The sequence below is a fragment of the Chiloscyllium plagiosum genome, unplaced genomic scaffold (assembly GCF_037043375.1).
Source record: "Chiloscyllium plagiosum isolate Xiang-an unplaced genomic scaffold, Cpla_swu_hap1 HiC_scaffold_24, whole genome shotgun sequence".
Classification (NCBI taxonomy): Eukaryota; Metazoa; Chordata; class Chondrichthyes; order Orectolobiformes; family Hemiscylliidae; genus Chiloscyllium; species Chiloscyllium plagiosum.
The window spans coordinates 62,262,537-62,289,402 of NW_028270162.1; the positions used below are offsets into that span (position 1 = coordinate 62,262,537).

The 26,866-nt window shown below is 44.0% G+C and overlaps 1 protein-coding gene across 3 annotated transcripts in view; it reads left to right on the forward strand.

Annotated features, from left to right (window-relative positions):
- The window catches only part of LOC122562879 (breakpoint cluster region protein), a 487,786-nt gene that overhangs the window by 298,454 nt on the left and 162,466 nt on the right, over positions 1-26,866 (forward strand). For all 3 annotated transcript variants that reach the window (XR_015761290.1, XM_043716188.2, XM_043716189.2), the window contains exon 9: positions 4,744-4,865. Coding sequence is in view for 2 of the 3 variants with exons in the window: in XM_043716188.2 (XP_043572123.2) it covers positions 4,744-4,865 (122 nt within the window). In the remaining variant the exon portion in view is untranslated. The remainder of the gene's footprint in view (positions 1-4,743; positions 4,866-26,866) is intronic.

Here is a 26,866-nt window from a genome sequence, read left to right on the forward strand (position 1 = left end):
GCAGATGCTGGAAACCAGAGTTTAGATCAGAATGGTGCTGGAAAAGCGCAGCAGGTCTGGCAGCATCCGAGGAGCAGGAAAATCTATGTTTCGGGCAAAAGCCCTTTATCAGGAATAGAGGGAGGAAGCCTCCAGGGTGGAGAGATAAGCATATACCCCTCTGAGTCCTGTGCACTTTAATTTTGTTAACTAACTTCCTATTGATCTTCATGAAAAGCCTTCTGAAAATCCAAAAACACCACATCCATTGGTCCTCCTTATTGACTCTGCTTAACTAGTGAGATTACAAAGCATTGCTATCCAAAGGAACGTAGGTGTCTTTGTTCACTTAAAGGTAGGTGCAGGTACAGGAGGAATTTGAAAGGCAAATTGTATGTCAGCTCTTATCACAAGAGGATGAAAGTACAGGAGCAAAGAAGTCTTGCAAAGAAGTCTCTGCAAAAAACTGTCAACTTTGTCAAAAATGAATTCCCCTTCATATTCATTGTGTCCAGACAGTTATTTTCTAAATATCTGCTAATCACACCCATTATAATAGATTGTAATATTTTCCAACTATTGATGTCAGACTAACAGGTCTTTAGATCCCTGTTTCTCTGTCCATCCTTAAACAATGGGGTTACATTTGCAACTTTCCAATCTGCATGTACCATTGTAGAATTAATAGTATTTTGAAGATCATCACCAGTGCACCATCTTAAGCAATGATCACCATCTTAAGCAATGTTCTCGGATGGAGATCATTTGGCCCTGGGGATTTATCAACTTTCTGTCCCATTAACTTCTCTAATATTATGACAGACACAAGGTATTTACTTAGCTTCACTGCAATTTCTGTTTGCTGTTTTAAATTCTCCAGTGTTTGCCTGTAATAGGCCTACATTTGCCTGTGCTAATCTTTTTAATCGTTTCCCATTTTTATACCCATAGATACTTTTATAGTCTGTTTTTATATAGAGTCATAGAGTCCAACAGCGTGGAGACAAGCCCTTTGGCCCAAACTGTTTCATTTCGACTAAAATGTCCATCAATGCTAACCTTATTTCCCTGCACTTGGCCCATATCCTTCTAAACCTTTTGTGCACATGTATTTGTCGAAATACATTTTAAATGTTGTTAATGTACCCACCTCAACCACTTCGGCTGGCAGCTTATTCCATATGCATACCAGTCTATGTGTAAAAATGTTGCCCCATAGGTTCCCTTTTATTCTTTCCCCTCTTACCGGTTTTACATTTGTATTCTATTGTCTCGTTGTCAGTTTATTGGTCCTCCAATGCTGAATTCTAAAATTCTTCCAATTTTCAGGCTGACAACTTAAACCTATCTGATGCTGAAACAGACAGATTTTTCTTAGAGAATAAAAAGATATAGGAAGCATGTGGGAAAGTAAAATTGAAACCCAGGATCAGACAGAACCATATTGAATGGTCGAGCTGGCATATTGTTCCTTGTTCCTAAAAATTGTAGAATCCCTACAGTGTGGAAACAAGCTTTGAGCCTATTGAGTCCATAATGACCCTCTGAAGAGCATCCACCTAGACCCATCTCCCTACCCTGTCCCTATAGCCCTCCATTTCCCATGGCTAACCCACCTAGCCAACACATCCCTGAACACTATGGACAATTTAGCATGGCCAGTCCACCTAACCTTGCACACCTTTTGGACTGTGGGAGGAAATTGGAGTATCCAGAAGAAACCGAAGCAGGCACAGGGAGAATGTGCAAACTTCACACAGACATTTGCCTGAGGATGGAATGTTCATAGTGTAGCAATGCACCACCAGCCTTGCAAAAGTGCAGTGCCAAATTGAATAATTGCCTCCACTTTAGCAATCATGCATATTTGTATTTACTCTTTGACCCCTATTTACTGCCAGGGTTTAAAGCATTTAAAATTTTTCTTGATATTTAAAGTGGTAGGGAAGCAGAGAGTCAAATATTTGTAGAAGCCACCATACTGCTTGCCTTTTTCTGTTAGTCCTGCAGTTTAGTCCTCATATCCACATCTCTCCTACTATCACCCCTGAAAATAACTCTTCCAAATGAGACCACCACTTACAGCCCTGCAAGTGTGAGATTTCAGTTTTAAATCTTGAATTTTGTTTACTGTATATATCCATGTGCAGTTGGCATTCAGCAGCTTTGGCTTTTTTTTAAACTTTCGAATCAACCTATTCAGAGTTGATATCGCACACCCCTGAAGCAGGTCGGACTTGAACCCGGGTCTCCTGTTTGAGAAATAGGATGACTACCACTGTGCCACAAGACCCCTCGTGATTGATATTCTTGACTGGACTATGGTAACATGGCAAACTGTTATCTGTCAAGTGAAGGAGGCATAGCCTGTTCTCATCAGTCATTTATCTATTGTTGAGGCTTTATATTCTGTATTAACTGTATAAGTTAAGGTTGATACACTGCAAGTGAGGTGCTGCCATTGAATAATAACTTAAGCATCCTTTGATATTTAGATTTTCATGACAGTGCCCCTTTAAAGAACAGTCAAATAGTTGATTTAATCTAAAAAGTGACAAGGCACTTATTGACACTCGTGGTGAGATGTAGAATTTGGAGCTGGCACTTTTCGTGTTGTATTTTGCGAATGAATGTAAAACTCAGTAAAGTTTGACCTCTGGTTGTAAGGTATGTAACATTCTGTTCCTTTACATGAGCTAACTGGAAAGTCAGCAACCCTGCCAGATGAGGTGGTTTGGACACTCCTATGTTAATCTCACCGCACTTTTACAATTATTTTACAATTTTTGGCATGTCAGGAGTTACTTTCAGTAATGTTCTGAGGTTTGTCAGTCCAACAATACCAATTTTGCCCTACAGTTAGTGTGTCTGATACTAGTAATCAAATCACTTGTAACTGTGGTAGAATGTAAATGTTTACTGGTAGTATTTCGAGCAGACCACAAAGTTGCCCTTACATGGAACATGGTCAAATATGAATAGTTTCCATGATTTTGCTGGCTGTCTTTTGAGATGAAATGGTTATAAAAAGAAAACTATATATTGAAAAAAACCTCTTATGTAATTTGACTAAAAATTGTGTTTAACTATTAGCAAATGCACAAATAAAAATGATCTTTCATTAAAAAAAACTATCCACATTTTCAGTCTTTGATGCTGCAGAAATTTTGTTGCATTGCTGTAATGTAATTCCTTATCACAAATAGTTTCAAACTATTTTGATCAATGGTAATATTTCCAAATTTGTTAATAACACAAAACAAAATGGAAATGTAAAATATGAAGAAGATGCAAGGAGACATCAAGTGTACTTGGACAGGTAAAGTGAATGAGGAAGAGCAGAGACAGAATATTTCTTAAAGCAAGAGACTTTGGGAAATACATGTGTCCAAAGAGACCCAAATGCCCTTTCATTAGTCAGTAAAATATTGCATTCAAGTGCAACAATCAATAAGATAAGCAAGTGGCATGTTACTTCCATCAGAGGGAATTTTGATTCAATAACTCTAGCCGCAGTTATATAGAACCTTAGTGAGAATTTGGAAGAATCATAGGTGATTCATTGAAACCTTCAAAATTCTTAGCCTGTGTCAGGCTAGATGTGGTTTGGTTATTTCTCCTGGCTAGTGCATCTAGAATAAGGGGTAAACCTTAGAGGTTGAGGTGCAATTCCTTCTTTGAAAGAGTCTTTCTACCACAGAAGACCGTGAAAGCTCCACCATTATGTTCAAGACTGAGATTGACAGATCTCTGAAGACTAGATACATCAGGGAATTTAGTGGTAACATGGGAAAGTAACCTTGAATAGATATCAGCAGTTATTGCATTGAACGGTGGAGCAGACTCACCAGGCTGAATGGCCTGCTACTTTGGCCACCAATTTTTCAGACCTTTTGTCCTCAGCCATTCTCATTCCTGAAAATTAGACTGCAGATCTTCAAAGAAAGAGCATGGTTAGAGTAGAGAAATGCGATTGATTGTTCTACAGGGAAATGGCACTGACTGAATAGTTTGAATGGCCTCCTCTTATACCATGATCACTCTGTGGTTTCGATGACATACTGTATTAGTGTTAGCTAGTTTCTCATCAGCGGGATCTTATGGTCCAATGGGAAACATCCCTGCCTCTGAGCTGGAATCTCTGGTTTCACATTCCATGCCAGGACTTGATGGCCAAGAAAGGTGTGTTTTATGACAATGTCAATTAGGTTGAGTATCAACTTGTAAATCTTTCTAACATGTGTTAATGATAGTTTATAAGAGCAGGACAGATTTCTTGTCATTAAAATTTGGAAAGAAAATTGGCACCTCTGCCATCACTATCCATAACGCCCAGACTACAACATGCCTGTACCTGTTGAGAAATTGGATAGCCAGTCTGGATCAAATTGGTGTCAACAGGATAGGACTATTCTTTCCTGCTTTCTTCTACACCTTCTTTCAATAGAAAACATGAGAGGTTTCTCTTCCTAATATTGTTTTAAATGCAGTCCCTGCTGGATTTCTTCTAAACCAATGGAAAAACTGATCTCACTAGATAGCAACTTTTTGGGATATACTTCTGATTATTGGATATCTTCAGAATTTTACTAAGAAGATGTTATTTCTGCCAAATTTATTATGTGATTTTTAAAAAAACACTCCCAAGTACAGATAAATGCTTCACAAGTAAAATTAACACATTGATTTATTCAAACAGTAGAATCATTAATCAACCCAAAGTAAAAATTAGAAAAGAAAATGTTTTCCTTCTGATTTTTGCAGCATCGGCAACTAATAAAGGACAGCTTTCTGGTCGAACTTGTGGAAGGAGCTAGGAAACTTCGACATGTGTTCCTCTTCACTGATCTTTTTCTTTGTGCAAAGATGAAGAAACAAGTAGCTGGGTAAGAGGTGAAGATAGTGGTGCACTTTTAATAGTTATTGAAACTATATTATCTTAAATTTTGTGTTGATGTGTGATGTCACTAATTGGACTAAAATATTACTGGCTTTAAAAATAGTGTAATTTCTGCATGAAAGATACAGAGTACCTATTTATGAAATATATGATGTTGTCCTCATATCATAAGCCTGAAAAATGCAGGATGTTTCTGAGGTCCTGCATTCATATTTACCTTCACTCTCTCCTGGTAGTTTTCGTAGAAAATCATAGAATCCCTACAGTGTGGGAACAGGCCATTTGGCCCAACAAGTCCACACCGACACTCCGAAGAGTAACCCACCCAGACCCATTCCCCTACCCAATTACTCTACATTTACCCCTGACTAATGCACCTAACCTACACATCCCTGAACACTATGGTTAATTTCCCATGGCTAATTCACCTAACCTGTTCATCTTTGGATTGTGGGAAAAACCGGAGCACCTGGAGGAAACCCACGCAGACACAGGGAGAATGTACAAACTCCACACAGACAGTTGCCTGAGGCTGGGTCTCTGGCACTGTGAGGCAGTAGTGTGAACCACTGAACCACCGTGCCGCCTCTCTCTTGAAGGTGCTAGATTTGATTCCACTGCTGTTTGCAGCTCATAGTTTCTCACTAAACTGAGCATGAGTTTGGTTAGTGAGAGCACTTTGACCATTTGTACTTTGGAATAATTTCACCCAACAGGCCATGTGCACATTTCCCTCACTTTGAGCTAATTGTAGCACCCTACAATTTACTGGTAGATCAGTAAACTGAGTACACAGCAGAGATTGAGTCAAGACCTTCCTGCATTATTTTGTAAATACAGATATAAAGACTTAAGCAAACATGATATAATATAAGGTGACTTCAGCACAAGGGAAGCTGCTGAATGATGTCTCAATTCATTTGTCATTTAACTTCTTTCTAGTAAGTCAGATAGTAATTTAATGAATAGATACGTAGCAGAGCATAGAAGAATACAGCGCAGAACAGGCCCTTCAGCCCTCGAGGTTGCGCCGACCTGTGAACTAATCTAAGTCCATCCCCCAACACTATCCCATCATCATCCATGTGCTTATCCAAGGATTGTTTAAATCCCCCTAATTTGGCTGAGTTAACCAAATTGGCAGGCAGGACATTCCACGCCCTTACTACTCTCTGAGTAAAGAACCTGCCTCTGATATCTGTCTTAAATCCCTCAATTTGTAACTATGCTCCCTCGTACAAGCTGACATATCATCCTAAGAAAAAGACTTCCACTGTCTACCCGATCTAATCAACTGATCATCCTTTATGTCTCTATCAAATCTCCTCTTAGCCTTTTTCTTTCCAATGAGAACAGACCCAAGTCTCTCAGCCTTTCCTCATAAGACCTTCCCTCCAGACCAGGCAATATCCTGGTAAATCTGCTCTGCACCTTTTCCTGTGCTTCTATATCCTTCATGTAATGGGGCGACCAGAAATGTACACAGCATTCCAAGTACGGCCGCACTCGTGTTTTGTATAGTTGCAGCATGACGTTACGGTTCCAGAACTCAATCCCTCTACCAGTTAGACCTAACCTATTGTATGCCTTCTTAACAGCACTGTCAACCTGGGTGGCAACTTCCAGTTCTGTGCTGTGCACTCCCTGATCCATGTGGAACTGCAAGGTACACTTGTGTGCTGAAGCAGTTCCCACATCAGGTTTCAGACCTTGAGAGTACTGTGCGTCTCTATATCTGTGAGGCTGAGAATTTTGTGGTTAATGTTTCTGCATCTGGTCACCCTACAGTTTAGAATATGAAGTCAGAGTGGGAATAGTTGACTTCCAAACACTCATGGAGGAAGAGGCGGTTCTATAGGACCCCTGAGTACATCGTACTCTTTAAGTAGTATTTTGTTTTGAATACTGGTGAGAATGGCGTTTTTTCTGGGAGGTATAGGCAGAGCCATATCCACTACACCACAGCTGTCTCAGTTATACAGAAATAGCTGGGAGGAAGATGAAGAAAATAGTAATGTTTGCAGATTCTATAATTACAGAAAGAGACATCTATTTTTGGCCATATGTATGAATTTAGAATGGTGTGTTGCCATCCTTGTGTGATGGTCAAGGATGTTGAATGCTGCCTTGCTGTCAAGGGCAATCATTCTTACTTCACTTCTGAGTTCGGCATTTTTGTCCATGTTTGGACAATGGCTATAGTGAACTCAGCAGCCAAGTAGCCCTGGTAGACCCCAAACTGAGTGTCACTCAGCAGATTATTACTTTACAAATGCCACTTGATATAGTGATGATGATCCCTTCCATCAGGATAGATGCTAGTGTTGTAGCTGTACTGGAAAAGCTTAGCCAAGAGCTTGGCTAGATCTGGAGCACAATCTTCAGTGCTATTGTTGGAATATTGTCAAGACCTATAGCATTTACAGTATCTGGTGTCTTCAGCTGTTTCTTCTGAATAGGATTGACATCTGTGATGCTGGGTGCCTTGGTAGGAGGCCACATTGACTAATTAGCTTGGCACTTCTGGCTGAAGATGGCTCTAAGTATTTCACTCTTGTCTTTTGCACTGAGGTGTGCTGCTGCTGGCTCCCCTCTAGCCCTCCATCATGTACCATTGTTTAGGATATGATGTTTGTGGACCTTTCACCTCCTGTTTAATTGTCCATCACAACCTAGGAATAAATGAGCAAAACAGGACCTGAAAAGTAATGGTCTCCAAATTACTCCCATTGCTTTTTGTGAGTGTGTATGGAAATAGGAAGATAATAGAGATGAATGTGTGCTGAAGGGAGAGTTTTAGATTTTTGAGGCCAGAACAGGCCCAAAGTGTTATGCCTGAACTGACCTGGGACTAATGCCCTAGTGGAGCAGTTTGATTTTGAGGGTTTTATGAGCGTTTAATTTGGCCAGAGGAAGGGTGTTGGAACCAATATATACCAAGGGTGTACAAAAGCAGGGAAAGACAAATATCGCTGAGGTAAGAATTAGTTAATTGTTAGGTGGAATTAGAGTAAAAGGAAATGCAGCAATGTTGAAGTTAATTTATGGTGCATGTACCTGAGCACATGGACTATGGTAAATAAGGTTGATGAGCTACAAGCATAGATAGCCATGCAAAAACATGATGCCATTATAACTGAAACCTAAGGCACTTGAAATTCTTGAAATTAATTTGTAAAGGAAAGTAAGTTAGCGGGGTAGCAGCATTAATAAAGGAGCAAGTTGCCATACTTGGGAGAGGCAAAAGTGGGGACTGCAGATGCTGGAGATTAGAGTCATGATTAGAATGTGCTGGAAACGCACAGCAGATCAGGCAGCATCCGAGGAGCAGGGAAATCGCTGTTTCAGGCAAAAGCCTGATTCCTGATGAAGGGCTTTTTCCCAAAACGTTGATTTACCTGCTCCTCGGATGCTGCCTGACCTGCTGTGCTTTTCCAACACCACTCTACTGGAGAGAGGGATGGTCCCATAGGAATCATGGTTAGAGCTGTGAGACGCTAGAATTAAGGTACTGTTGCATTACTTGGTGTATTTTATATGTCATCAGAAAGTGTGAAAGGTGTACAGGAACTGACAGAGGTAAAAAAAAGAAATTGTATCATTACAATAGAGGGCTTTTGTCATATGCTGGGATGATAGTGTAAGGAGCAGAGAAGGGAAAACAATGTCTGGAGTGTTCGGAAACTTTTCTAAATTCAAGTTTTTTTTCCAGTCAATGAGGAAGTAGACGTTGTTTGGTTTGGGAACAGTGTCTCAAGGGTCAAATATAATTAGAGTAGCATTTAGGTGACAGTGATTGTAGTACCATAAGGTTTAGGTCAGTGATGCAAAAGGAGAAGATCAAAAATAATTAACTGGGAGAAGGTAAGAATGACTCTGCCCCAGATAAATTTGGCATCAATGATAGATAAAACTATAACTGACCATTGGTTACTATTAAAAAGAAGGTAGTTGTGCATTTAGAAGTCTGTTTCCAGGATGAAGGACTTCAATGACATGAATAGATTGGAGAAACTTAGAATTTATATCCTTGTGAAGTGTCCTGATGAGTGCAAGCTGAAAAGCATCAACAATATATTCTGTGTAAAATGTACTTTTCAACATTATTCTAAATCTGAAACAAAAACAACTATTTACTATACTATTTATAAATGATCATGCTGTGAGAAAGACCATTACCGCAAGCAGGGTAATTTTACTGGTGTTACCTAGGTAAAAACAATGACTGCAGATGCTGGAAACCAGATTCTGGATTAGAGTGGTGCAGGAAAATCCCTGCTCCTCGGATGCTGCTTGAACTGCTGTGCTTTTCCAGCACCACTCTAATCCAGAATACTGGTGTTATCTGTTTCTTCTATTAGATAAAAAATGTGATAAAGATAATATTCTGGGAATTAAAGGCTCCTTCCTTTTGGAAGGATTTATTTATTTGTATCACAATATTAGTTAACTTTTTATATAAATATTAAAATATAAGTGTATAACAGTTTTTCAAAAGTTGTAAAACGAAAAAGAAATGTGTATGCCGAAAATCGAAACAAAAACAGAAATTGCTGGGAAAACTCAGCAGGTCTGGGAGCATCTGTAGAGAGAAAGCAGAGTTAACGTTTCAAGTCCCGTGACTTCTTCAGACCCTCTTGAAGAAGGGTCAGTGGACTCATAACGTTAATTCTGCTTTCTGTCTCAGATGTTGCCAGAGCTGCTGAAATTCTCCAGCAATTCTTGTTTTTATCTCAAAGTTTGTGCTATATAACGTTATACACATGAGCTCAATTTAGTTTTTGCACCTTTAGTCCACTGTCCAAATTTTAAATGGTTTGCTTCTGGTTTGTTTCATATAATCCAGCCACAAAAAATCCAAAATCAGATGAGCCAGCAAGAAAACAGAGCCTATAAACTGACAAGAAGGGAAATCCTGATGCATGTAGTAGCACATCGACTAACCAGTGTATGAGTAGGAACAATTTTTACAGTGCAGTTAAAGATTCTATAACCTATCCATCTCAATTTGAAGTAGAGGAAGTGTGGTTCAACACAGCTGAGAGAGCTGGGAAACCACAGGTATAAAAGACCTGAAACGGAAGCAATTTTGACAGTACTAGCAATGTGAGCTGCAACTGGTGGTTCATATTTGAGCAGTGTCGTGTGTGTCCTTCAGAGAAGGGATGATTTGCGCAGTTATTAGATTTATCCTTGAAGTTACCCTATAGTACAGAAACTAAAACCTAGACAAAAGATCACCCATAGAATTTGCTGCAGGAGTGCAACAGTATCAGTTGCTGTTTGGCTGTGTACATGCTGCGCACCCAAAGCTGTGAACTAGTTAGCCAAAAACTCCTGCTGTGAAAAATAAGTATTTACTCACATTTTAATTATTTTGGGTGAACAGCTATGGGCAAAAATAGTTTAGAAGCAGATATTTTAAAATCATATTAAGTGTACATGGAATCGCTACATAATACAGCAACACCCAAAACTGTATTTGAATTGCACTCCCCTATCGGCCATTTCCACATGCACTCCCGTCTCGGCTGCCCCCGCCCTGCCCTCGCCTCTCGGCTGCCCCCCGCCCTGCCCTCGCCTCTCGGCTGCCCCCCGCTCTGCACTCGCCTCTCGGCTGCCCCCCGCTCTGCACTCGCCTCTCGGCTGCCCCCACCCTGCACTTGCCTCTTGGCTGCCCCCACCCTGCACTTGCTTCTTGGCTGCCCCCACCCTGCACTTGCCTCTCAGCTGCCCCCACCCTGCACTCGCCTCTCGGCTGCCCCCCGCCCTGCACTCGCCTCTCGGCTGCCCCCCGCCCTGCACTCGCCTCTCGGCTGCCCCCCGCCCTGCACTCGCCTCTCGGCTGCCCCCCGCCCTTCACTCGCCTCTCGGCTGCCCCCCGCCCTTCACTCGCCTCTCGGCTGCCCCCCGCCCTGCACTCGCCTCTCGGCTGCCCCCCGCCCTGCACTCCCCTCTCGGCTGGCCCCCGCCCTGCACTCCCCTCTCGGCTGGCCCCCGCCCTGCACTCCCCTCTCGGCTGGCCCCCGCCCTGCACTCCCCTCTCGGCTGGCCCCCGCCCTGCACTCCCCTCTCGGCTGGCCCCCGCCCTGCACTCCCCTCTCGGCTGGCCCCCGCCCTGCACTCCCCTCTCGGCTGCCCCCCCGCCCTGCACCCCCCTCTCGGCTGCCCCCCGCCCTGCACTCCCCTCTCGGCTGGCCCCCGCCCTGCACTCCCCTCTCGGCTGGCCCCCGCCCTGCACTCCCCTCTCGGCTGCCCCCCCGCCCTGCACCCCCCTCTCGGCTGCCCCCCGCCCTGCACTCCCCTCTCGGCTGCCCCCCGCCCTGCACTCCCCTCTCGGCTGCCCCCGCCCTGCACTCCCCTCTCGGCTGCCCCCCCGCCCTGCACCCCCCTCTCGGCTGCCCCCGCCCTGCACTCGCCTCTCGACTGCCCCCCCCGCCCTGCACCCCCCTCTCGGCTGCCCCCGCCCTGCACTCGCCTCTCGACTGCCCCCGCCCTGCACTCGCCTCTCGACTGCCCCCGCCCTGCACTCGCCTCTCGGCTGCCCCCGCCCTGCACTCCCCTCTCGGCTGCCCCCCGCCCTGTACTCCCCTCTTGGCTGGTCCCTTGCTGCACTTGCCTTTCAGATTATCCTGCATCCTATTCTCCTGTAGGCTGTTGCCACTCTGCACTCCCCTTTCAGCTGCACTCACATTGCACTCCCTCTTGGCTTCTCTCAGGCCATGCGCTCTACTCAGCTGCTCCCCTCTTAGCTGTTCCCTCCCACTTGGCTGCTCCTCACTGTACTCCCCTGTCAGCTGCTTCCACTCTGAATTACCTTCTTGGCTGCTCGCACACTGTATTTCCCTCCTGGCTGTTCCCACAATAGTCATCACTTAGCTGGTCAACCTCTGCAGCCCCCCCTCATTTGCAACCACGCTGTAGCCCCCTCACAGCTGGCCCAATAAGATAAAGGAACTGCAATGGCAGCTGCATGTAACAGATCTGCCTGCAGAACTGTGAGATGCAGGGAACCAGATGCAGTGATGAATTTTGACCAGTATCTGACTATATGAGAAATGCGATAGCTGTCTCTAACTGTCAGAGGGGCAATGTGAATGACACCTTGGATGTCTCAGGAGGTTGTCTGCATACAGTATGTCAGCTTTTGGGATCTGTAATTGTAGTGTTTGGCATATATTACTACATCTCCTCCCACCTGCCTTCTATAAAAACTCTATCCCTCACTCCCAATTCCTCCGTCTCCACCGCATCTGCTCCCAGGAGGAACTATTCCGCTCCAGAACATCTCAAATGGCCTCCTTCTTCAAAGACCGCAATTTCCCCTCCCACTTGGTTGACGATACCCTCAACACATCTCCTCCACTTACCGCATCTCTACCCTTGAACTCTACCCCTCCGATTGCAGCAAGGTCAAGATTCCTCTGGTCCACACCTTCCACCCCACCAACCTCTGGATATGTCACATCATCTTCCACCATTTCCGCAACCTACAAATAGATCCAACCCCAACAGTGAGATATTTCCCTCCCCACCCCATCTGCATTTTGGAGACTCCATTCCCTCCGCAACTCCCTTGTCAAGTTCACAACCTCCCACCCTCCCTTTCTGGCACCTCCCTTTGCCACAACAAGAAGTGTAAAACTTGTACCCACACATCTGTCCAAGGCCCCAAAGGATCCTTCCACATCCTTTCCTTTACTTCCACACACGTCATCTACTGTATCAGTTGCACCTGATGTGGTCTCCTCTATGTTGTGGAGACAGGTGCCAACTTGCGGATCATTTCAGAGAATATCCCTGGGACATCCGCACTAACCAACCCCGTCGCCCTGTGGCCGAATACTTTAACTCCCCTTCCCATCTGGCGAGGATGTGTAGGTCCTGGGTCTCCTCCATCGTCAAACTCTAACCACCCGATGCCTGGAGGAAGAATGTCTCATCTTCCATCTTGGACCCTCAGACCACACAGGATCAATGTGGATTTCACCAGTTTCCCCATTTCCCCTCCCCATACCTTATCCCAGTCCCAACCTTTCAACTTGGCACTGCCCTCTTGAATGGTCTTACCTGTCCATCGTCCTTCCCACCTATCTGCTCCACCCTTTTCTCCAACCTATCAGTTACGCCCCCAACTTTATCTACCTATTGCATTCATAGCTACCTTCCCCCCCACCCCTTCTCCCATTTTCCTCTCAGCCCTTTGGCTCATAAGTCTCATGATGAAGGGCTTATGTCTAAAATGTTGATTCTCCTGCTCCTTGGATGCTGCTTAACCTGCTGTGCTTTTCCAGCACCACACTCTTCATGTCTAATATGTTGCTTATATCTCAGTTCAGATGCTCACCTTCTGCATGGTCTCCAGCAGACCTTGAAGTGTCAGGAATTCGGGTATAGTTTCCTCTGTGCTGATGTCCGTGATGTACTTTCCAGATTCTGGCCCCATCTTTAATCTAGACTGTTCCCTCACCAACGTGACTGTCTCTGTGTGGAAGGGTGCAGATGAATGCTATGCCTGTGCACCATTTCAGTTTTAGGAGACATCATCCTCAGTGATGATGAAACTGGAACTGAAGCTTGAACTTGAGAAGGATCAGTAACTCCCTCATCGTTTTCCTTTGTTGACTGCAAGCATCTGAAGTAGAGAAAATAAAGAATCAATTTCTGGACATGTACTCCAAAATCCAACAATATCTACAAATTTGACAACTTGTTGGGCCAAATGGCCTGTTTCCACACTGTAGGGATTCTGTGAATGTTAGAATATATGAAAAATATTAGAATGGAGACATCCTCATTGGCTTTCTGTATGTTGTGTAATGTAGGGATGTGATTTATTTTAGTGTAATGTATTTAGGAATTTTGTATTTTGAACTAATGCTGCCTGAGATTTCTGAATATGAGAAAAGGTTTAATTAATTTGTAAATATTTCTGTAGCTATGATGATTGATTTATTTATTAGGGAACTTGGAGTACAGGTTTTTAGTTCCTTGAAAGTGGAGTGCAGGCTAGTGAAGAAGGAGGAGAAAGTGAGGTCTGCAGATGCAGTGAAGAAGGAGTTTGGTATGTTTGCCTTTTTTGGTCAGTGCAGTGAGGATAGGTGCTGGGAGGTGATATTGCAGCTGTACAGGACATTGATTAGGCCACTTTTGGAATACTGCATGCAACTCTGCTATGGGAAGGATGATGTGAAACTTGAAAGGGTTCAGAAAAGATTTACAAGGCTGTTGCCAGGTTGGAGGATTGAGCTATAGGGAGAGACTGAATAGTTGTGGCTGTTTCCCCTGAGCATCAGAGGCTGAGAGGTGACCTTTTAGAGGTTTATAAAACCATGAGGGGCATAGATAGGGTGAATAGCCAAGGTCTTTTCCCTAGAGTGGGGGAGTCCAAAATTAGAGGGCATAGGTTTAGGGTGAGAGGGGAAAGATTTTAAAAAGGACCTAAGGGGCAACTTTTTCACAGTGTGTGCTGCGTCTATGGAATGAGCTGCCAGAGGAAGCAGTGGAGGCTGGTACGATTGCAACATTTAAAAGGCATTTGGATGGTTATATGAAAAAAAGAATTCGAGGAGTATGTGCCAAATGCAGGCAAATAGTACTAGATTAATTTAGGATATCTGGTCGCCATGGACAAGTTGGACTGCAGAGTCTCTTTCCATGCTGCATAGCTCTATGACTGTATGCGAGGGAGAGTTATTGCAGAATTATTGGGTTTTGTTTACAATGGAAGAGTTTTACAAGTGAACGGCATGAACAGTGATGTGCATTAGCCTTCAATTTTATTTTATTTTCATTTTCAGGAATCAGCCATAGCTTGACCAATGCCTTGTTGGGTTGGGCAGGTTTGCAGAGTCTTGGCTGAAGCTTAATGCTTAAAACAGTTGCTTCTGAAGAAGGGAATTAAAAATTACAGAACACCAGGTTTATTTGGAAGTTCTAGCTTTCAGAGCACAGCTCCTTCATCAGGTAACTACTACTTCCAAATAAATCTGTTGGGCTATAGCCTGATGTTCTGTGATTTTTAACCTTGTCCACTCCAGTCCAACAGTGTCACCTCCACATCCTGAAGAAGGGAGATAAATTAGAAGATTTAGGAAATTGTTCACCACAGGGACAGACATTAGTTTGAAAGTTCCAAACCAGAAATTGTTCATTAAATCCTTAAAGGATTATTTGAAGCTGTACAAGTCTGTACAAAGTTATATAAAGACGCAAGGAAGAGGCTTTCAATTTCTCCAGCTGGGAATTGAAGCCACAGTTAAATTTTCTGTAGAATGGGTACTATAAACAATGTTGGGGTTAACAGGATTGCATTTCACCACGTGGTTCAAAATAGTTGTGTTATATTGCAAAGCCATAGAGGTCTCCAGTACCGAGAAAAGGCCCTTCGGTCCATCAAGTCAGCACCTGTCAAACACAACCACCAAATTATTCTAATCCTGATTTTCAGCATTTAGCGCATAGTCTTGTGTCCCTTGGTGTTGCAAGTGTATATCTAAATACTTCTTAAATGTTCTAAGGGTCTCTGCCTCTACTACTGTCATAGGCAGAGTTCCAGACCCCCCCAACACACACACACACACACACATTCTGCATGAACAAATATTTCCTCACATCTCAACTAAACCTTTTGCTCCTTACTTTAAATCTGTGATCCCTGGTCATTGATCCCAAAACCAAGGGAAAATTCCTTCCTGTCTACCTTTCCAATGCCCCTCATAATTCTAGACGTTTCAATCACAAACCTTTTCAATCTCTTTCTGCTTTGAAGGAAATAACCCCAGTGTATCGAATTTCTCTTCATAACTGAACTAGCGGAGGCAATGGCCTAGTGGTATTATCACTGTGCTGTTAATTTGGAAACTCTGCTAATGTTCTGGGGACCTGGGTTCAAATCCTACCAGAGCAGGTGGCAACATTCAAATACATTGAAAAAGAATTTATAATTAAATGTCTAATGAAATCATTGTTAATTATGGAAAGAAACATCCTTTTGGGAGGGAAACTGCCTGCCTACTGGTCTGGCCTACATGTGACTGCAGACCCACAGCAATGTGGTTGACTCTTAATTGTCCTCTGAGCAATTAGGGATGGAAAATAAATTCTAGCCTAGCTAGTGAGGTCCACATCCATGAGTGAATTAAAAACAAATTTCTAGCCCTGTCAATATCCTTGTAAACCTCTGCACCCTCTCCAGTGCAATCGCAGCTCTCCTAAAATGTGCATTTCAGAACTGCACACAATACTGTAATTGTAGATTATTGACTTTTTATACAGTTTTTATACAGTTCCTACATCACCTCCCTGCTCTTAAATTCTCTGCCTCAAATAATAAAGGCAGGCATCCTATATGCCTTCTTAACTACTTTGTCTACCTGTCCCACTATCTTTAAGGACCAGTAGGCATACACAACAAGGTCCCTCTGATCCTCAGTACTCCCCCATGGTTTAACCATTCATCATGTAATCTCTTGCCTTGTTTGTCTTGTCCATGCCTTACCTCACACTTGGCCAGATTGAATCCCATTTGTCTCTGACCAACCCACCTATATCCTTCTGTAATCTAAGGTTGTCCTCTTCACTGTTTACTACCCCACCAATTTTTGTATCATCCACAAACTTATTGATAATATTCAAGTATAAAATTAAGTCTCTCAATCACTTACGTACACCAAAAATAGCAAGGACTGACCCCTGCAGACCCCCACTGGATGCAGGCTTCCAGTCTCAAAAATACCCCACAACAATCACTGGCTGCTTCCTACCAGATAATTCTTATCCAATTTGCCAAATCTCCTTTAATTCCATAAGCTTTTACCTTTATATTCGGGACTTCATTGAAAGCATTGCCGAACTTCAAGTGTGAGTTGCCCTCATCTACACACCTGGTTACCTTTTTGAAAAGTTCAGTCAAGTTAGTTGGGCATGACCTCCCCTTAACAAAACTATACTGACTTGGTTAATCACTGCCTCTCCAAGTGCAGATTAATTCTGCCCCTCAGAATTGCTTCCAATAGTTGCCTCACCACCAAGTTTAGACCAACTGGTCTGTAGTTTCCTGATTTATCCCTTGTTTCCTTCTTTGATAACGGTACCACATTGGCTGTTGTCTGGCATGTCTCCTGTGGCCAAAGGAATTGAAAACTATTGCCAGTGCCCCTGCTATTTCCTCCCTTGTCTCACTCAACAAACCTGGGATACATTTCACCTGGCTTGGAGATTTATGTATTTCTAAGCCAGACCATTCAGAACCTCCCTTCTATCTATGCTAATTTCTTTAAGTATATAACAATCCTTCTTCCTGATTTCTGTACCCACACTGTCCCTCTCACTAGTGGAAGGTATTTAGATTTAGATTAGATTAGATTAGATTACAGTGTGGAAACAGGCCCTTCGGCCCAACAAGTCCACACCGACCCGCCGAAGCGAAACCCACCCAGACCCCTACATTTACCCCTTACCTAACACTACGGGCAATTTAGTATGGCCAATTCACCTAACCTGCACATCTTTGGACTGTGGGAGGAAACCGGAGCACCCGGAGGAAACCCACGCAGACACGGGGAGAACGTGCAAACTCCACACAGTCGCCTGAGTCGGGAATTGAACCCGGGTCTCTGGCGCTGCGAGGCAGCAGTGCTAACCACTGTGCCACCGTGCCGCCCATTTATTTAGAACCCTACCCTCTAGCTCCATGCAAGTTACCACTGTGGTCCTTCATTGGCCCGACTGTTTCCATCATTATCCTTTTATTTATAAAGTACTTGTAAAATAATGTAGGATTTGCCTTTATTTTACCTGCTATATAAATAGTTTGGTTCATTCTATGACATCAACTCTGCTGCATTTTGTATTTGTGAAAGACAATGTCATTAAACCAACAAGAAACAAAATATGATCTATCAAGCCAGATTTCAGTCTACACTTGACTTTTTCACTAGTAACAGCAGTTGGGATCATAACACTAGTCCTGTCTCTCCATAGATGCAGAAATGGTCATAGTACTCCCCAGATAGCTATCCAACTTCCTGTTCAGAAGTGGGGAGGCTATAAATATCCAGCACTGGTCTGGGTTCACTCCCTTCTATTACGGTCAGCTCAGTTGGCTAGACAGTTGGTTTGCAATAAATGTGTGATGCAACAGCATGGGTTCAGTTCCCAGAACATTACTTAAGTGGAGAGATACTGCCGGATTGAGGAGCCTGGGTGACCTTGTACATAGACCACACAAAGTCAACAAGCAAGTACAACGCTGTGTGGGCCTCTTCCCCTCCCTGGACCTCTTTATCTTCAACTGCTGCCATGTCATTACTCACCTCAATCTCTCCATCCCTTCATCCACTCCAGCCTCTTACCTTCGCAACCTGGAGTCCTCCACTCCACTCCACTCCAACCCCAACCTCACCATAACACCCGCAAACGGATGGGGGTGGGGGTGCACTGTGGTAGTTTGGCACACCACTCATGGACACCACCACCTACTGCCCCCTTGACCACGACATCACCTCCCATCACCAAACCATCATCTTCCAGTCCATCCACCACCTCACCACCTCAGTGGATCTCCCATCCACAGCCGCCAACCTCAGTTCCGCAACCCTGCACTGCCCGGTTCAACCTCTTACCCAAAATCCACAAACCTGACTGCCCTGGTCAACCTATTGTCTTGCCCAGTTTCAGCCTCACCGAAGTTATCTCATCATATCTCAACACCATCCTGTGCCCCTTAGTTCAGAAACTCCCCACATGCATTCAGGACACCACTCAAGTCCTCCATGACTTGCATTTCCTTGGCCTCCAATGCCTCATCTTCACCACGGACATCCAGTCCCTATACATGTTCCATCCGTCTTAGCGAAGGCCTCCAAGCCCTCCGTTTCTTCCTCTCCCCACCGACCCAACCAGCATCCTTCCACTGACACACGCATTAGATTGGCGGAAATGGTCTTCACCCTCAAATCACTCCTTCAAATCTTTCCACTTCCCTCAGACCAAAGGGTTAGCCATGAGTACCCACATGAGCCCCAGCTATGCCTGCCTGGTCATAGGATATGTGGAACAGTCCCTCTTCCACAGTTACACTGGCACCATCCTCCACCTTTTCCTCTGCTACATTGATAACTGTATCAGCACCACCTCGTGCTTCCACGATGAGGTTAAAGTGTTCATCAACTTCACTAACATGTTCCACCCTGGCCTTAAGTTCACCTAGACCATCTCAGACACCTCCCTCGCCTTCCTGGACCTCTCTGTCTCCATGCCCAGCAACCAACTCAACACAGAAGCCTATTTCAAACCCAACAACTTTAGTAGCTGCTTGGACTATACCTTCCACCTACCTTCACTCCTGTAAAAACACGATTCCTTATTCCCAATTCCTCTGCCTCCACTGTATCTGCTCCCAGGAGGAGCAATTCCACACCAGAACATCTCAGATAGCCTTCTGTTTCAAGGACCACAATTTCCCCTCCCACGTGATCAATAATGCCCTCCAGTGCATCTCCTCCACTTCCTGCACCTTTTACTTTTGAACCCCACCCCTCCAACTGCAACAAGGACAGAACCCACCTGGTCCTCACCTTGCACTACACTAATCTCTGGAAACAGCGCATTAGCCTCTGCCATTTCTGCCACCTACAATCAGATCCCACCACTAGAGATATATTTCCCTCCCCACCCTTTACAGGCAGCACGGTGGCTCAACAGCACTGTGGCGCAGTGGTTAGTACTGCAGCCTCACAGCACCAGGGTCCCAGGTTCAATTCCAGCCTCGGGCGACTGTCTGTGTGGAGTTTGCACATTCTCCCCGTGTCTTCGTGGGTTTCCTCTGGGTGCTCCGGTTTCCTCCCACAGTCCAAAGATGTGCAGGTTAGGTGAATTCGCCATGCTAAATTGCCCATAGTGTTAGGTGTGTTAGTCAGAGGGTCGGTGTGCACTGGCTGGGTCGAAGGGCCTGTTTACACACTGTAGGACCAATCCATCCTCCACACCTGCGCCCTCCCACCCCGCCCCCTCCTCCCGCCCCAACCTCCGTCCAAGGCCCCAAAGGATCTTTTCATATTCAGCAGAGATTTTCCTGCATACCCATCTACCTCATCTACTGTGTCCGTTGCTCTCGATGTGGTTTCCTCTACATCAGAGAGACAGGACGCCAACGCACTGAGCATTTCAAGGAACATCTCTGGGACACAGACACCAAACAACCCCACCACCCTGTGGCCAACCACTTCAACTCCCCCTTGCACTCCACCAAGGACATGCAAGTCTAAGCCGCCTCCACCATCAAATACAAACCACCTGACCACTGGAGGAAGAACGCCTCATCTTCCGCCTTGGGATCTTTCAACATTGACTTCACTAGTTTCCTCATCCCCCCTCCCCCCACCACATCCCAGATCCAACTTCCAACTCGGCACCACCCTCTTGACCTGTCCTACATGTCCATCTTCCTTCCCACCTATCCGTTCCACTCTTCTCACCGACCTACTGCAATCATCGTTCACCTATGTCGACCTATCGACTTCCCAGCCACCTTCCTCTCAGCCCCAGCCCCACCTTCCCATTTATCTCTCAGCTCCTTCCTCCTCCCCCACATTCCTGATGAAGGGCTTATGCCTGAAACGTCGACTGTCCTGCTCCTTGGATGCTGCCTGACCTGTTGTGCTTTTCCAGTGCCACATGTTTCGACTCTGACTCTCCAGCATTTGCAGTATTACTTTTCATTTGCAGTAGTACCAGCATTACTTTCAACCAGTAATTAGGAAGGCCAAAGGAGGCCTTTATTGCAAGGGAGGTGGAATATAAAAGTGGAAAAGTCATGCTACAACTGTACGGAGCATTGGTGAGACCACACTCGTGTCCCCTTTTGGGCATCCCATGTATGAAAGAACAAACCCGGACATGATGTTCTTGCTTAGAACTCTCTTCTGCATTGCACTCTGTAATGTGGATCTTTGAGTATATTCATGGTTGACAGATTTTTGACTGACAAGGGATTTGTGACGGTTATAGGGACAGGAAAGTAGAATCCAGGTCACAATCAGGTCTGCATTAATATACTGCATGATGGAGTAGTTTTGAAGGGCTGATTGACCTACTCCAGCTCCTAATTTTTAAGTCTTATGTTCTTATATTTGTCCAGTGGACATTTTGACTGAGAGAGGTCTTGTGGAACAGTGGTAACATTTCAGTGTCTGAGGTCAAGGTTCAGGTCCAACTTCAGGATTTGATGGCCATGGAAACATGCCATAACATGGCTAAATAGGTCAATTGTAAAGCTCTAAATTCTTTTGATGTACCTATGTCAAGATAAAAATCTTTGTAGGCTCACTCTTTCGACAAATATGGAGCAATTTCACCTTCAAATATAGCCTCTTATTATCCTTGGCATCATATGCAATGGACTTCTTCTAGACTTCAGTTTCCCTGTGGGGGTTCCTGTGAAGTGCACCAGCGCCAATGATGGAGTACTGTCTTTTCTGTAGACTATTTATCCGTTGCTATTGCCACAATAAGATCAACCATGATCTTTATAAATGGCATAGCAGGCTTGATGGACCAAATAGCCTACTCTAGCTCATGTTTAGTATGCCCTTGTGGCATTGCACAAATTTACCTTAGCAAGTAACAAGCTTGCCATTGTCATACCTCTCTTCGCAGCAAATTACAAAGACATTGAAATGAATTTGTTGACCAGTTGACTTAGTAATTGAATTCAGTGATCCAGAATTCAGGTTTTTTTACAGGTTATTAAACATGTAGCTACATAGGACCAGTCTGTGGCTGGAGGGCCTTTTTGTATGATGCCATTGGGTTAGTTTACTATTTTTGTGACCCCTTAGAGTCATAGAGGGGCAAAGAATAGTACAGCACATGAACAGGCCCTTAGGCCCTCCAAATCCATGCTGACACACGATGCGTTTGTAAACTTTTACCTGTACACGATCCATATCCATTCCTGTCCATTCATATATCTGTCACGATACCTCTTAGTTAGGGCTATTGTGTCCGCCTGCACTCCTCCTCCTCTGACAGCATTCACTATCCTCTGGGTAAAAAGCTTGCCTCTCACATCTTCTTTAAACTTTTACCTTAAACATTTCTACTTTGTTAAAAGGACTCCAACTATCCTTTCTATCCATGCCTTTCATAACTTTGTAATCTTTTAAGTCACCACACATCCTTTGAAGTTCATTTGGAAGCAAACCAGGTTTGTCCAATCTCTCTTGAAACGTCTTAGAGCCATGCAGCATAGAAACAAGCACTTTGGCCCACCATGTCTGTACTGACCAATGAACTCAAACTACACCAATCCCATCTACTTGCCCTTGGTCCATAGCCTGCTTTACCATGGCATTTTAAATACTTATCCAGATGCTTCTTACATGAGAGAGTATTTGCCTCCATCACCCTCTCAGACGGCACATTCTATATATCTACCATCCTTTGGGTGAAAGTGCTTTTCCTCGAGTGTCTTCTGAAACTTTTCACAATCTGCTCATTCTATGCTTCTAATAATTTTGTATACCCAATCAGTTCCCCTCCTTAGGGTCCTCTACTCCAAGGTCAACAAACCCAGCCTATCCGATGTCTCCTCAAAACTGAGACTTTTCATCCCAGGCAATATTCTGGTGGATCTCCTCTGCACCCTCTCGAACATAATCATGTCCTTCCTATAGTGAGGTGACCAGAACTGCACACAGTATTCCACCTGTGGCCTAACCAATGTTTTAGTAAGTTGTAACAAGCCTTCATTGCTTTATATTCTATACCTTGGCTAGTGAACATAAGCATTCTGTATGCCTTCCTCACCACCCTGACTACCTGTGCTGACACCTGTAGAGATCTTAGACTTGTACACCAACACCTCTTTGTTCTTCAGTGCTCCCTAGGGATGTACCATTGTGTATATCCTTATTAGAGTTCCCAGATGCATCATCTCACACTTATCAGGATTAAATTCCATCTGCCATTGCTCTACTCAGTGTACCAGCTGATCAGTATCAGATTTTAACCTGAGACCATCCACTTCACTAACAACATCATCACCAAGTTTTGTCTAATCTGCAGACTTAGTAATTTGTACCTTATATCATGTTTGATATACTTTCTATATTCTCTCTGTAGTCTGTTCCTCCCTCTTGTAAGCATATATAATTTGTTCTTTGGGCCTCTAGCAAGCAATCTTTCCTACTTGGAACTTTTCCATTCTAAGCAGAGACTGTGCATTGTCGGCTATAGTTGAGGTAAGTCCCATAGGTGTTTAATATGCCTGCTGTTTGTTCTGACACAAAGACAGTCAAATCAAATCAGCCTCTCCATCTCTGTATTTGCAAGACAGTAAAATTAAAATATTCAATGAGACTCAAAGTTGCCCCAGTAGTTTCTAATCAGACTTTTTAAATATCTAAAACCAGACGTTGTGCATAGCCCATACCAAACAACAAGTTTATAGCTTAAGTAAATGAAATAACAATTTAGTATTAATACACAAGTTTTAAAAAAGCAAAGTTAAGCAAAAAGGTAATCTAATTTGTCTGTAAATTTACTAATCCATCCACCTATGCCTGCGTCTAAAATTCATTTATAAAAATGAAAAACAGCAGTGCTCCCAAAACAGATCCTTGTGGCACACACTAGTAACCGGACTCCAGACTGAATATTTTCCATTAACCACCACTTGCTGCCTTCTTTCAGAAAGCCAGTTTCTAATCCAAACTGCTAAATCACCCTCAATTCCATGCCTTTGCATTTTCTCCATCAGCCTACCATGTGGAACCTTATAAAAGGCTTTACTGAAGTCCATGTATACCACGTCAACTACCCTACCCTCATCTACATGCTTGGTCACCTTCTCAAAAAACTCAGAGGTTTGTGAGACACGACCTGCCCTCTACAGAGGCATGAGGGAGAGGCTGACCAGAATTGATTGGGAGGGGAGCCGAGTAGGAAAGACAGTGGAATAGCGATGGCAGAAGTTTCTGGAAGTAATTTGAGAGAGACAGAAAAACTCATCCTGAGAAAAAAACATACTAAAGAGAGGATGAGGTAACCATGGCTGACCAGGGTAAAATCAAAAGAGAAATCATATAATGAGGTGAAGGGGATTGGGAAGCCTATAATGACCAACAGAGGACAACAAAGAAAGAAATAAGGGGGGAGAAGATTAAATATGAGGGTAAGCAAGCTGATAATATTATGAAAGATTACAAGAATTTGTTTACATATATAGGGCAAAAAGAGAGGCAGAAGTGGACATTGGGCTGCCGGAATATGATGCTGGAGAAGTAGTAATGTAGAACAAAGAAATGGCTGAAGAACTGAATAAGTACTTTGCGTCAGTCTTCAAGTAATATCCCAAAACTTCATGAGAGTTGTGGGGTGTGGGGGTCAGAGATGAGTACAGCAGAGTACAGTTTAACAAGGAGAAGGTGCTAGTAAAACTGAAAGGTGTAAAAGTGGATAAATTGTCTAGATCAGATTAGCTACATCCTAGTGTTCTGAAGGAGATAGCTGAAGAGATAGTGGAAGCTTTAGTAGTGATCTTTCACTAGAGTCAGGGAGGGCCCGAGAGGACTGGAAAATCACTAATGTAACACCCCTGTTTAAGAAGGGGGCAAGTCAAAAGATGGAAATTATAGGCCAATTGGCCTGACCTCAGTTGTTGATAAGACTTTGGAGTCCGTTGTAAAGGATGAAATTTCTGAATACTTGGAAGTGCCTGGTAAAATAGGGCAATGTCAGCATGGTTTCATCAAGAGGATGTCGTGTCTGACAAATCTGTTAGAATTGTTTGAGCTGGAAATGAGCAGGTTAGTCAAAGGAGAGCCAATGGATGTTATCTATCTAGATTTCTAGAAGGCCTTTGACAAAATGCTGCACAGAAGGCTGCTGAGTAAGGTAAGGGCCCATGGTGTTAAAGGCAAGATACTGGCATGGATAGAAGCTTGGCTGTCTGGCAGAAGGCAGAGAGTAGGGATAAAAGGGTCCTTCTCAGGCTGCAAGCCAGTGACTAGTTGTGTTCCACAAGGGTCAGAGTTGGGACCACAACTTTTCACTTTATACTTTAATGATGTGGATGAAAAAACTGAGGGCATTCTGGCTAAGTTTGTAGATGGTACAAAGGTAGGTGGAGGGACAGCTGGTATTGAGGAGGTGGGGAGGCTGCAGAAAGATTTAGGCAGGTCAGGAGAGTGGGCAAAGAAGTAACAGATGAAATACAATGTGGGAAAGTGTGAGGTCATGCACTTTGTGAGGAAGAATAGAAGCTTGGACTATTTTCTAAATTGGGAGAGAATTCAGATATCAGAAGTGGAAAAAGACTTGGGAGTCCTAGTCCAGGTTTAAGTTAAACTTGCAGGTTGAGTCGGTAGTTCGGAAGGCAAATACAATGTTGTCATTCAACTTGAGAGGACTAGAATATAAAAGCAGGGATGTACTTCTGAGACCTTATAAGACTCTGGTCAGACACATATAGAAATTTTGGGCCCCATACCCCAGGAAAGATGCATTGGCCTTGGAGCAGGTCCAAAGGAGGTTCACGAGAATGATGCCAGGAATGAAACGTTTAACATATGTGGAATGTTTCTGAATTCTGGGACTAGATTTGGTGGAGTCTAGAAGGATGGGGATGGATGTGATTGAAACTGTCAAAATACTGAATGCCTGGCAGAATGGACAATGGACGTGGGCGGCACGGTGGCACAGTGGTTAGCACTGCTGCCTCACAGCGCCGGAGACTCGGGTTCAATTCCCGCCTCAGGCGACTGACTGTGTGGAGATTGCACGTTCTCCCCGTGTCTGCGTGGGTTTCCTCCGGGTGCTCCGGTTTCCTCCCACAGTCCAAAGATGTGCAGGTCAGGTGAATTGGCCATGCTAAATTGCCCGTAGTGTTAGGTAAGGGGTAAATGTAGGGGTATGGGTGGGTTGCGCTTTGGCGGGTCCGTGTGGACTTGTTGGCCCGAAGGGCCTGTTTCCACACTGTAATCTAATCTTGGAAAGACACTTCCATTGGCAGGAGAGATGAGGACCTGAGGGCACAGCCTTAGAGTAAAGGGAAGATCTTTTAGAATGGAGGTAAGGAGAAATTTCTTTCGCCAGAGAGTGGTGAACCTGTGGAACTCATTGCCACAGAAGGCTGTGTAGGCCAGGTCATTGAGTATACTTAAAACATAGATAAGTTCTTGATTGCCATGGGGATCGAAGGTTATGGGATGAAAATGGGAAAATTGGTTTGAAAAACCTATCAGCCATGATTGAATGGAGGAGCTGACTCAATGAGCCGAATGGTCTCATTTCTGCTGTTATGTCTTGTGATCTTGTGGTTTTATGGAGTCATTGAGAATTGGTTTACACTCTCCTCTGGTAAGAGTCATACCTGGCACTAAGGTGGATGGTTGTGGTAAATGGAAGTCACCCATCTTTCTCTGCTCTAGAGCATCTCTTGGAGTTCCTTGGGGCTGTGTATTCGGCCCAAATATCTTCAGCAGCTTCATCAGAACATTTCCCTTTCGCATACTATTGGAAGTGGAAATGTTCACTGATGATTCCGTAATGTTCAGCATGATTCACAACTCCTCAGACACTAAAGACTTCCATGTCCAGATACAGTATCCAGGCTTGGGCTGAAACATGGTAGGTAACATTCACATCACACAAATGTTGAGCAATGATCATTTCCAATAAGAGAAAATCATAACCACTGGCCTTTGACTTCCAGTGACATTGTTCAGTGACATTTCCTCACTTTCAACATCATGGGGTTACCATTGACAAGAAACTGAATTGGACTAGCAATTTAAATACATAAGACTACAAAGTGGATCAGAGGCCAGAGATCCTGAAGCAAATAACTCACTCACCGACTCCCCATAGTCTATCCACAGGCACAAGTCAGGAGTGTGATGAAATACTCCACTCTTGCCTGGATGAGTGCAGCTCTAACAACTCTCAAGAAGCTTGATACCTTTCAGGGTAAAGCAGCCCACT